We start from the raw sequence: 12,203 nt of genomic DNA, 5'->3' as shown, positions 1-12,203 counted from the left end.
CAATTACTTACTGGCAAAGGGAAGCAGTTATAAGTGTTTACTACAGCCAATTCCCACAGCTCGTTTATTGTCATCCTTTCTTTTTTCCTATCTAATTTGAGGCTTCATCCCACTCGCATAAATGCCTGTTGGAAACTCAGAGTGACCTCAAAGGTGTCACAGTCCATGACCCTTCTCACAGGAAACCCTCTCTGTGTTCCTTTGAAGCACCACCTGTGGATGAGTGCACAAGTGACGTCTTCTCTTATTATTGCCATCATCCAGGAGTATTTACAGCCTACTGGAACTCGGTGAAGCAGCTGAAGTGACAGTGATTGTGCTGCTGGAAGCATACAAGGGCCATGGTCACAGCACTGCTGCCAAGGTCCCTCCACCACACATGTTTGATTCCACGGCAGATCCACACTTTAGAGTTGATACAGCAAAAGTCAGATCAGGATGGAGCATGCAGGAAAATCAGCCATGTGCTTGGAATAATCTGGATGCAAAGAACTTTTGTTTCACTGATGCTCCTGCTTTGGCAGGAGGTTCAGAAGACTCCTGGGTCCCTGCAAAGCTGTTCAAATGGTAGAGAAGGACGGAGCAAAACTCAGCTTCTTTATTACACAGTTTTCCAGACAGTTTTCCCAGCTGCTTTGCTGCCACAGATTCACAAAAGAGTATCTTCAGCTTTTAAATCCATGTTTAACCACAGCAATAGCACGGTGGCCTGTACAAGCAGCACTCTAGGCAGCAGTGTAACAGAGTGATGATCTTGGAGGAGCAGGGATGATCCATGAACTGAGCTGAGCTTGGGCTTGACTGTGTGCTTCAAGCAGCCTCAGTGAGGTTTGGCACCCAAAGGCAGGACACTCGCTGGAAGATCTCCTTTGGCAGGGCACTGCTGTTTGCAGCTTTCCTCTGATTTAACACATGAAGCAACTCATTGTAGTCATTGGCAGCCATCAGCTCTTTAACCAGTCTTTGGAATTTGCACAAGCATTTCAGGATCAGGGGCAGAATACAAAGCCCATCTTCAGTTGAGTACATCCTTTTGCAAACTGTGCAATGTAAGAGCTCAGGATGAAAAAACCTTCAGGTACTATACAGGGTGAGCTGCTCCTTGAGCATGCTAAAAGCCATAAAAACACTACAACCTGCTTCTGCACTGTACTCTAACTTAGTAAGCGATTGAACACTCAAAAAATTAAATTAAGTTTATTCAGCAACATGAGCATTAACACTCCAAAATGGATTTTGAAGAAAAAAAATAAAATTTGGAATTAATAGTACTCCCAGTGTGGTGTTGTTAAAACATTGTCCATGAATTATTCATTTCTGTTAAGAAAGCACTACTTCACAAACGGGCTAAAAGCTCAGCAAAGAAAGAACAGCACTAATCCAAATATTAAGCTTTTTCTGTAACACACTTTGATCTCTGGAATCCATCTGAAGGAATCACTTTATGGAAGTTAAGAGCTTTTTTCTTTTTGACCTTAAGTGAATTTGATTCAAATATACATTATAGCTTTTGAATCTTAAAGACCATTAGCTGTACATCTAATGCACATCAGAAGCCTGGGAAATAAAGTCCCAAGCTTATTGAGAATAAACCTTCAACGCATTTCCTCATGTCAATACTCAAAGGGTATTTCCAATCACCTAAGTTGAAAAAGGTCCTAATCCTTTCACTTTTTGTATGCTGGGGAGCATTTCTAGCTCTAGAAAGTCATGCTGAAGTTACTGGGGTCATAGAAGTGTTAAGGGACCTGTGGATTCACAATGCAAACAGAAGCATATACTAAATGATGAAAAATAGGCTTTGTGTGTTTTCCTCAATGGGATGCAATTATGTTACTAAGAGTTATTTCAGCAAAGGAATTGTATTTATTTATTAATCTCCTCAGAATCCTGTAGCACTCCCCACCTCTTTGCTAGCTTTATGTACTCCCCATCTTTGGGGTGAACCTTTGCTATGACTGAATTCTGAGAGTCTGAATTAATTAATAAATAATCCTCCAGACACCTGACTACTTGTTTCCTAAGTTGCATTTTTTCACTTTAGACTACTTTGAAAATAGCCTGCTTTGCTCTAAACACCCACCACCTCAGGACCTGGAGAGCATCCAAAAGCACCTTGGAAGGATTGGGATGTGGCTTGAGGTATCCTCAAGCTCTGTGCCCCTGCTCAGGGACTACCTGAGCCCACCTGGGGCTGGGAGGCTGTCTGTGCTGCATGTCTGAGGATGGGGTGAGGAGGGCAGGGCAGGTAGGGACTCACCGCCGGCGCCACACGTGTGGGAGCACTGCGACCAGGCCGACCACGGCGAGAGCTGGCAGTCCACGGCACAGCCCACCACACAGCGGCTGCTCGTGGGCACGGGCTGCTCCAGGCCGAGCTGTGACAGGGAGACACAGAAATCAGCTTCCCCAGGCCCCAGCCACCTCCTGCCACAGCCAAGCACCCAAACAGGATTGGCACCAACTCTGGGGGCCAGCAGGGTGGTGTTCACACAGAGCTTTCCTGAGGGTGCAGTGGTGAAAAGTTTCAGTGTTGAAGTGTTTCACATCTAAGCGTCCCTCGGTGTTTGGGTCTCATTCCAAAAGGACACCCCTAGATTTCTAACAGTAGGACACAACCTCCCTGACCCCAGATCTGGGATGGAGGGGTTTGCAGCCATGGAACCTCTTGTGTTCGAGTCAAGGAGTGACACCCCCCAGTGACCCCCTCTGTCCCCAAAGCCCCCAGCCGTACCCCGCCAGCACCGAACACAAACTCCCCACCGTGTTCTTGGTGTGGATCAGAGGGCACCCCAGGGAAGTCTGGCCGTGCCCCAGCGCTGCTCACCCGCTGGCAGAGCTGCATGCTGACGGTGACCCCATCGCTGCGCTGGCAGCTCAGGAGGCGGCGCCGCTCGCCGTGCCCGCAGGTGGCATTGGCACCCAGCTGGCACCCGCTCCAGCCTGCGGACACAGAGAGAAGGGTGCATGCTGCAGCTCACCTGGGTACTCAACACACCATCACAGAATCACAGAATGGCTTGGAAGGGACACCAAAGATCAGGCAGTTCCAATCCCCTGCCATGGGGAGAGACACTTTCCCCCAGGGCAGGTAGCTCAATGCCCCACCCAGCCTGGCTTTGAAGCCTTGAACACTGTTACCCTTAGCTACAGCAGTGATGCCTGATGGCCTCTTGTTCTTTCTTTTTATACCCTTTTTATACATTTTTATAGCCTTTCCTTGTACCCTTCACAAACACTCCTTGTACCTTAGCCCTACATGTTTATAACTCTTGCAGTCTGGTATTTAACTAAGTTTGGGGCTCTCCAGGGAGGAAGATGAAACATTTATAACTATCTCAAAACTAGAGGCTCCAACCTTGGGCAGAGCCTCCTCTCTGGAACATGTTTTTGTAAACTGGGCTGTAGTCTCACTTGAGGGGGGTTAATTAGAATAGGGGGACAATTACTTTATCTGTTACATTTCTTATTGGGGGATTTTAGGTAGATGTGCTAATTTGTGAGGTCCCTAACTTGTATATGCATTGTACACTGGGTGCTGCTTGGCATGTTTCCACCTTTGACGAGTTGTGCACCTGAGATCCTATTAAAACCAAGGTAATACCCTTTTTCCCTATACTGCTGTGTCTGCCTCCTATTTTTACCAGCTTTTCAGGCATCAGCAGCACTGCTCCACATCAGGGCATCCCAAACCCAAGAACAACCAACCCCCCACAAAAGAAAGTTGTTCTCCAAGCCAGGCAAGTCTCAGAGGAGGCAGTGCTCGCTTGGCAGCCCCAGACAGCATCCCATTACGACACTGCTACATCAGAGTGCACATGCTGAACACTGATAAAGGCTATCAGTTCAATCCAGTTGGCACAGGTACAGCACTGCATTGTCTGAAGTAAAATTCCACTTTGATAAAGCAGCTGGGAAAGTTTCTGAAGGGGAACTCTGGTTTAACCTGTTTTTGTCTCGAGGCAAAGCTATCCATTATTTAAAACTAAACTCTAATACTCATGAAATAAAAGCAGTATTTCTAGCGGGAGAAAATGAATATCTTATTACGTGTCTGAAATTATGTTGGTCAGAATACAACTAAACTGAAATAAGCTTTAAAACATCATTTAAAATAAACAAAAAGCATAACAGAAGCCACTAAAATTTCCATACACCACCAATAAATAAGAAGGATGAGAAGAAAACCTATTACTTTGTGTCTTCCACCTCTGATAAACATGAACACATAAATGTTCTGCATTTCTGAAATGTGATGATAAAAAAGGCATCATCCTGCTGCCTGTGTTTCCAGGGCTTTTATTACAAACAGGCTGAGTTTATATTCAGATATTTTATCTTGCTTTGTTCTCCCTTCCCACCAGCCTCCAAACTCCTCTTAGATCTCTCCTCTGTATGCCTTTCTCATTTATTTCAGCTGGTCAAAACAAAAGGAAGTTTTTGTTTTTTCATTTGCTTGCAAAGATCCAATTGCTTCTGAGGTCCTAAATAATGCATTTTGCTCTGAATTTCCTGTGCCCACCCATATAACCCATACTGCCTTCAAAGCAGGCTTCTGTTGGTATTATTGGCTTCACCAGAACTGCACAAGTGATGATACTCTTTTAATTAGAATTTTGTAATGAATTCTGTTGATAACCAACTGAAAATCCGATTTAATGTGGGATTTTAACAATAACATTTATTTCCAGTGTACCTGCAATGACAACTTAAACATAAAAATTGTGCATTTGTCCACTAATTTGTAAAAATGTTGGCATGTAATTACCTTTATTAAAACCAATGATGTCAAGGCTTTAACCAACACCCCAAGCAAACATAACTAAAAACACATACTAAGGGCATATTGAAAATCTGTACCTACCTGTCAGGTTGTACTGGTATTGGAAGCAATTTTGATTAAGAATACATGGCTTCATTTGTGAATCCTCAGGGCAGGGCTTTGAACTGACAGAAGACCTCAGCACTTGTCGGGTTCGGGTTTGCATAATATTAGGGTCACACACCTGTACAGAGATGGGATGGACATGACAGAGACCCCAGTAAATCACACAGACCCCAGTAAATCACACAGACCCCAGTAAATCACACAGACACCACAGACCAGGGCTGCTCATGCACATCCATGGCCCCAGGCAGGTAGGATACAATCCCACTTCTGTTCTAACAATACTTAAAAGCATATGAAGGAAAAAATGTGGTTCAAAATTAAAAATCCTATAGTACTAAAAGTCATCTTTTAACCATCCCGATTTGGCTATTTTAGCCACTCCTATACGATTTTTTCCATGTTTTTTTACAAGGATCCTTGGGGACAATAAGATAAAGACCAAACCATTTTGCTGTGTCCTGCTTTGCACCTCTGTCCAATTCTTCCAGCAAGATGCCACAGTACTGAATAACAGGACAGGATTTCTGGCACAATTAATGCATTTTTAAGTAATATCTGATACTGTAGCAAAGCCCTCATTTCAAAGAAGGACATTTGTAATTGCATATCAGTTATGATGCTGACAACGAGACGAGGTGACTTTTCAGTGTATGTGACACCAATACTGATGTCCTATAAACCAGGATTTGCTTGTTTACATTTTCACAGGAATATGAACCAACTGAGGCAGGTTTTCATTTCTGTTTGTGCATCACAGGCATGAAAACTGTTTGCTTTTAGCAGCCCTCAATCCTCACTCTCTTAGAACCATAGCAGGCAGCTGTTTTCCCAAAATCCAGTAACAGGAATGGGTGAGAGGAAGTGGTTACAGCAAATCTAATGGAAATAAACCCCTTATTAAAGGTATTCACTGCAGTTTATTGAACAGGACGACCTATTTAATTCCTAAGAGTTTTCATTAGCATTGCTCAGGAGCAGCAAAGAAAACAAAAAAAAAAGCAATGCAAGTAGGAATACGTTTTTAAAAATGCTTGGGGATTTAAAACATGATGTTTCTATAGAGTGCTGTAATTACAAAAAATAACAGTTTAAAACCACGGGCTTATTATCATGCAACAAGCTGCCTGCAAACATTGAACCCTGCACGGGTGGAAGTGTGAATAATTCCTGTATTGTGAATATTAAAGGGAAATGTAATGGCCTTGCAGCATATATCTGGATCTCAGACTGCTGTAAACTGGATTAGCTGCACAGATGATAGCAAAACTCAACAGAACAAATATCAGGATAAATGGGAAAAAAGTCTGGTCTGGTCTTAAAATACATTGTCAGGGCTTATTTTCCTTATGTTTACACTACATGAAGGAAAATCTATTATGTTTTTATTGCTGACACACACCTTGTCAAATCATTTTAAATGGTAATCTTATTCGAATACCCTTGGTCAGCTAAAATACCCAATTGTTTCTAATTATCTGAAAATTAAACCTATGCTAAGTGCTTACTAATAGCTTACTGCCTTTTTCACAACTAATTTGATTGTTCATTCTCACAACTAACACTAATAACTTAAATGATTTGCCAATAAACCAAAAAGACTAAGAAAAAAAATCAAAGCATGTATCTCAGTAGCTACTCCTAATTAATGTTTCTCTGAATTATGTTACCAAAGGGGGAAAAAAAAATCAATGAATGCTGTGACAGAAGCTGGCTGTGCCACCTCAGAAATACCAGCTTTTGCTCCCTTCAAAATAAGAACCTGCAGACAGAAAATATGCATCATTTGTAGATAAGTAAATTCTTTTAATAAAATAGTATTTTCCCCCTTTCTAGCATGCCCCCTGTGGTGCTCCATTACAGGGCATTGATGCAGCTCAGTGCTGCCACAGAGCCCCACAGTTCTCCTGGCTAGCAGGACCATTTTCCCTCTCAGATATCCTCCTGGTAGGCAGCAGACCAGTCTAACAGGCCAAAATCTGTCTGGTGTTTGCCAGGACCCAAACAAACAACGGGTTTGCTGATGCTCTGAAGATGGAATTCTCACTGTGCTGATGAGCCACGGTGTTCAGAAGCCAGAGCTGAAGCAGTAAGCTGCTCACTTTTACCAGTTTTGAATAATAAGGAATCTCTGTAGGAAAAGCATTCATTTAATCAAGCTGAGGACATGGGAAACATGCAAAAATTCAAAGTCGGCAAACTGTAACTAATATCCTGTAATATTATTTGTTGAATTTCTCTTAACGTCAATTGAGAAGTCAATTTAGTTTTATAATTGATTTTCTGCCCTTACTCTTTCAAGTTAACCACGTAAAAAATGGAGCCAAATATACGTGGAACTGAGTAAGCGGCAGGAGGGAAGGACTTGCAAAGAAAAAGATGAAAGCTGAGTTTTTCAAAGGAGCAAGAGGGAGCTGAGTATCCAGCTACCCTGAAATCTCAGTGGGCTTGGGTGCACAGCTCCTGCAGGACCCCTACAAAAACCCAGGCTGGAAAAAAAATCAAATATTTACAATACGGCAAAGGTTGAGGAATGGATTGGCAGCCTCAGTGTCACTAGGGGATGTGAGCAGTGAAAGTAAAGCAGATGGATTGTTTCCAGAGGGGAGATGCTGAGGGTATTAACAAGCAATGTCCAGGTCCTGAATGTGGAGGTTAAAAATACTGAGAGCAAAACCAATCACCATCAATAGCAAATCACAGGTTTAGGAGTAGGACAGAAATGACAGCAATTTGTAGAAAAGGCAGCAAAAGAAAAGAGATATTCCTTGAGTATACTTTAATTACTTAAAGTAAGAAATTACCACAAAATTAATTAGGATTTGGGCAAGATAACAGGTTGAGTCTGAATATTCCCACAAATGAAGAAAATGACTGATCTAATTTGACTGTTCAAGAAATCTTCCATACAAAACAGTGAAGGTACCATTTAGGCACACAAATCAAGACTGGATCTGCCCTGGGGATCCAAGTTTCTAATTACAAGCATATATGAATCTACAATTTTGGGGGTTTTAAATAAATAAAACCCACTGTGATTCAGCAATGCTTTACTGAGTATCTTCATTTACAACTCTTCTCTTCCCACTGAGTGGATGCTATACTTCCAAAGATATTATTTTACTTCCTACTGCTCTATTAGTATCTAGTGCTTTCACTGATGACAGATGAAGCTTTTTTTAATTATTTTTTTACATCAATTCAGCCATTACCTCCTGTAAAGCTATTGCAACTGGTTTGTGCTCAGCATCAGCCAACATTTCCACAGTGGAAGCATAAGGAAAGGCAGGTGCCTACAACAGATGTGTTCAGGAGTGGGAGGTTGACTTGTATTTCTGAGATCATCTCTTTATGCTCGTGATACTTATTTTTATGCCTGTGGTTATCAATCTCATAACTGGTTTCCATAGTTGGGAGAATTTGGAATGTAACCACGGGAGAGAAATGGGTGTAACAGCAAATGCTCCCTATTCTGGGAAACTGAATCTCACTTCTGACACCACCCAGCCTGGAAATAAAGATTTATGGGTCAAAGAAGGACAATGATTAAGGGTGCCAACTGCCCAGAAATAACAGGAGGAAAATCAAGTCCTAAGAAATAGAGGCAGCTGTGATGCATGGAGGTAGAAGATCAGAGGCCTGGAGAACCCTATGTACCTCCAAGATCAGGTGCAGCTTAGTTTGGCTGTGAAGTTTTACAGACTATGTTGTTTGTCCAGATTCCTTGTTAATGTAAGCAATGGGGTGTGTAATTCTGGCATATGCATCCTTTGGAACTGGTGATAGGAACAGAATTAATTTCTGGATGAAATTAATATTGGGGTGCCAGCTCAGGTGGCACATTAATAGCCTACAGCACTAGGATGCCACACACAGACACAGCAGGTTTCTTTATGGTAAAACTGTACAGTCCCAGCCTACTTTATAGCATTAAATCTCACCATTTCCATTGTTCTTTCCCATAAAGTATGAAAAAGCTGAGCTACAGCCACAGATCTACAGGCCAGATTATATAAACCACTACAGAAACAAAATATTCTGAAGCAATGAGAGGTCCATAAAATGTTAAGGCAGGAATAAATCAAAGTTTTTCTCAAAGGACAATTTAGAAATTATAACAGCCATCATCTTGCTTCTGTGGAGGAATTCCTGGCACTATCGACTACTGCATTTTTTAATATTTCTTTTAGCCAAAGCTATTTTTTCACCATGCCCACTTGTCACTATTTTAAGCTAACATAAAAAGTGAGGCACAAAAACATACACGAAGGATGTACCCAGCCTTTGCTTCAGACAATCACAGAACTGACAAAGCACAGAAAGTTTGCTCTGGAAGAGAAGGGTATTAAATAAAATAAAGCTGCAAGGTTATGAATGCAAAGTTCCAGCATAAGAGCTGTTAACATATCACACATTAATATACACTATTAGAACTTCTTTGTGGTGGATTTTAAAAGCTGTCCATTGATCCAGGCTTTCATATGCATCATAATTGTTCAGCACAGAGGCTGTAACCCATTACAGGGCCCTCTATGCTGTTTAATTTATCAAGCAGCTTGTATAATGCACCTTGCCCTATAAATAGCTGGCTGCATTATTTTTAACTGGCTATTCATAAGGAAACATACAACCTCAAAATAAGGTAAATGCACAGGCAGCAACCATATTTGACTATTTTTAACAGGGCAATGAACCGTTATATTGTTCATGCCAGTGTGGATGTTTTGTAACAATTTAACAAGCCATTTACAATAACACCAGCAGTCTTTTGAAATGAAAATGCATTTGCATAAATTTTCTTTTTCAGATGCATCCAGGTTCTGAAACCTTGCCTGCCTCCACACAGAACCATTACTTTTTAAAAAGTGATTGTTAACAAAGATTAATAAAAGTAAAACCACAAATCTAAAGAATACAGCAGTTACCAACTTTTCTTGACAAAGCCATGCAAAAAAATCCAAGTCACAGCTATGCATAAGGAGCAGTGCATGTTCTTCCAAAAAAGCCTTGACCAGCATCATTCTCCCACTTGACCAGAATACATTTTCTCTTGGGCTACAAAAACTCTGTGCAAACCTCACTCTTCAGTCCAACCTTCACACTGCAGGTCCTGTGCCAAACTTACGTGACAAACCCAGAGAGGTTGGGGATTTTCCTCTGGAGACATCCAAAAGCTGACTGAGGACACAATTTTGAGGAACACTCTCTGGGGAATCCTGCTTGAAAAGAAAGCACTAGATGACCTCCAGTGCTCCCTTCCAGCCTTGCCCACCCTGTGCTCAGGTCCAAGTTGTGATGAAGACTTTGGTAATCCACAGGGTGACTCCCAGCATCTCCAGGAATCCACAATTTCTCTTCCAGTTGGCATTTCCAAACTGTAACAACTCCAACTTGCATCTGGAAAGAAAGTCCCTGCAAACCCAGGAGCTCGCTGTATCGCCTGGTGACACTTTTAATCCGGTCAGTGGTGGCAGGATTGCTCTGTCCCCGCAGATTCCAGGGAATAATAACTCCATTGTGGCAAGTCCTGAGCGCGGCACATCGCCATTGATCCACGAGGAAAACGCTCACTGAAATGGAGACAGCTGTTCTCACTCACCACACACACAACCTCCTATAATTAACTAATTTCAGACCTCTTGGAATTAGCTGCTGGAAATGCCAACAGCTGAGGCAAGCGAGGAGGCCACTCCAATCCACAACGGGGCTGCGACAGCCATCCTGCGACAGAGAGCTAACGAAATAGATTGGAGGTAATTATTTCAGGGACTTGTAGCACCACTCGCATGTTAACTCTTTTTAAGAATGCTTTGATGAATTCAATTGAAGTCAATTAATTACATTTCCAAGTCAGATGAATACAAAGTCGAGACGCCGCAGGAAGTGTGTGTTATTCCATCACTGAATATGTAACAGAGATGACAGGATTTCAGTTCCCAGATTGTTTAGCTGGATCTTTGAGCAATCAAGTGATGATGTTTGACTGAACAGGATATTGTCCCTGGGACAAATATGAAATCTCTGAAGCAAAATGCAAGTCAACCTAATTTCCTTGTGGCTTTTTGTCTGTTGTTTGTTTTTTTTTTTAAACTAGCAAGCTTCAAACTGTTATTTTAAATGGTTTTAAAGGCTTGATATTTAAGTTACTTGGACATTACTTAGTGACAAAGAACAAAACATTATAAGCCAAAAAATTGTCTGCAACCACAGGGAAAACCATTTTGAGTTTACTTCTTTCAATAAAAAAAGCAAGAATAATGGGGAAGTTTTAAATCAGTAACTATGCATTTCTCAAATGGATTACAGAGAGAAAACCTCAAAGCAACTTTGAGGCATTATATTTCTGACAGCTTCATTTCTGACCATTAGAGGAAATATTAAAATTTACCTTTGTGCAGCAGTGTTAAATTGCACCATAATCAAGATGCAAAAAATGTATTTCAGTTGAAAATCACACATAAAAGAATTGTGGGAACATCTGAAATTATAAAAGACCACAAGTGTTTAAAAGCAAAAGGGAAATGCAGCCAAAAAAGGTAGAACAAATACAATGTTTCAGCAGAAAAAAAAGTACTGAAGAAAATACTTTCCATTGGCAAAGCAGTCACCACCTTTATGACTCATTGATTTCAACAGGATTCAAGATCATTTACCATCCTGAAAGTGGAAAATTCACATGGGAAGAATATTGCTACAAGATAAAACCAAGTAATACCCTAGAAAGTATCCAGAGTACAATGACATATTGACAAAAGGTACAACGGATAATCTAAAAGGCCTTTTTATATTCAGCTGATAAGAGTTAGTTATTCTGCTATCAGGATGAATTTATTATCAACACTGTAAAACATGAGCAAAACACCAAAGTCACTGGGAAGGAATTCTCACCTGACCAGAATCTTAGGTAAATATCTCAAATCAAAGAGCTCCTCAGGCAAAGATGAGGCTGAAATTGTGATTGCTCATTTCTTACAAACTAGAATTTGTCAAGTTTCACAAATCCTCTTTATCTCCAGCAAGTCACACACGACCAGAGCTACAGGAAGATTTCCTGGAAAGGTCTTTAGCAAACTGCCTCATGAGAATGCTGTAATTAAAAGAGTGCCAGCTACTGTGGTATGAAATGTAAATGTGCTTGACAAAGAGCAGTCAGGATGCACAGTTTTGCTTTTTCATTGCAATATGATGTCAATTTTTAAAAAAATTTTTGAATCCACCAACTCGTAGCTGTCCTAAGTGACCACCTTTCCTAGTGGCAACTCAGGGGATGGAGGGTTCCAGCAATCACCCTGGAGCTGGCACTGCCTCACTCCTG

At 41.4% G+C, this 12,203-nt stretch overlaps 1 protein-coding gene across 3 annotated transcripts in view; it reads right to left on the bottom strand.

Annotated features, from left to right (window-relative positions):
* Window positions 1–12,203, bottom strand: part of THSD7B (thrombospondin type 1 domain containing 7B) — a 295,328-nt gene that overhangs the window by 18,261 nt on the left and 264,864 nt on the right. For all 3 annotated transcript variants that reach the window (XR_014853539.1, XM_085067129.1, XM_085067128.1), the window contains exons 19-21: window positions 4,865–5,006; window positions 2,828–2,943; window positions 2,261–2,378 (exon numbers count right to left, since the gene is read on the bottom strand). Coding sequence is in view for 2 of the 3 variants with exons in the window: in XM_085067129.1 (XP_084923255.1) it covers window positions 2,261–2,378; window positions 2,828–2,943; window positions 4,865–5,006 (376 nt within the window). In the remaining variant the exon portion in view is untranslated. The remainder of the gene's footprint in view (window positions 1–2,260; window positions 2,379–2,827; window positions 2,944–4,864; window positions 5,007–12,203) is intronic.

Source organism: Lichenostomus cassidix, chromosome 7 (assembly GCF_008360975.1).
Source record: "Lichenostomus cassidix isolate B80296 chromosome 7, HeHo_3.0, whole genome shotgun sequence".
Lineage (NCBI taxonomy): Eukaryota > Metazoa > Chordata > Aves > Passeriformes > Meliphagidae > Lichenostomus > Lichenostomus cassidix.
This window is presented reverse-complemented; position numbering and strand designations above follow the sequence as displayed.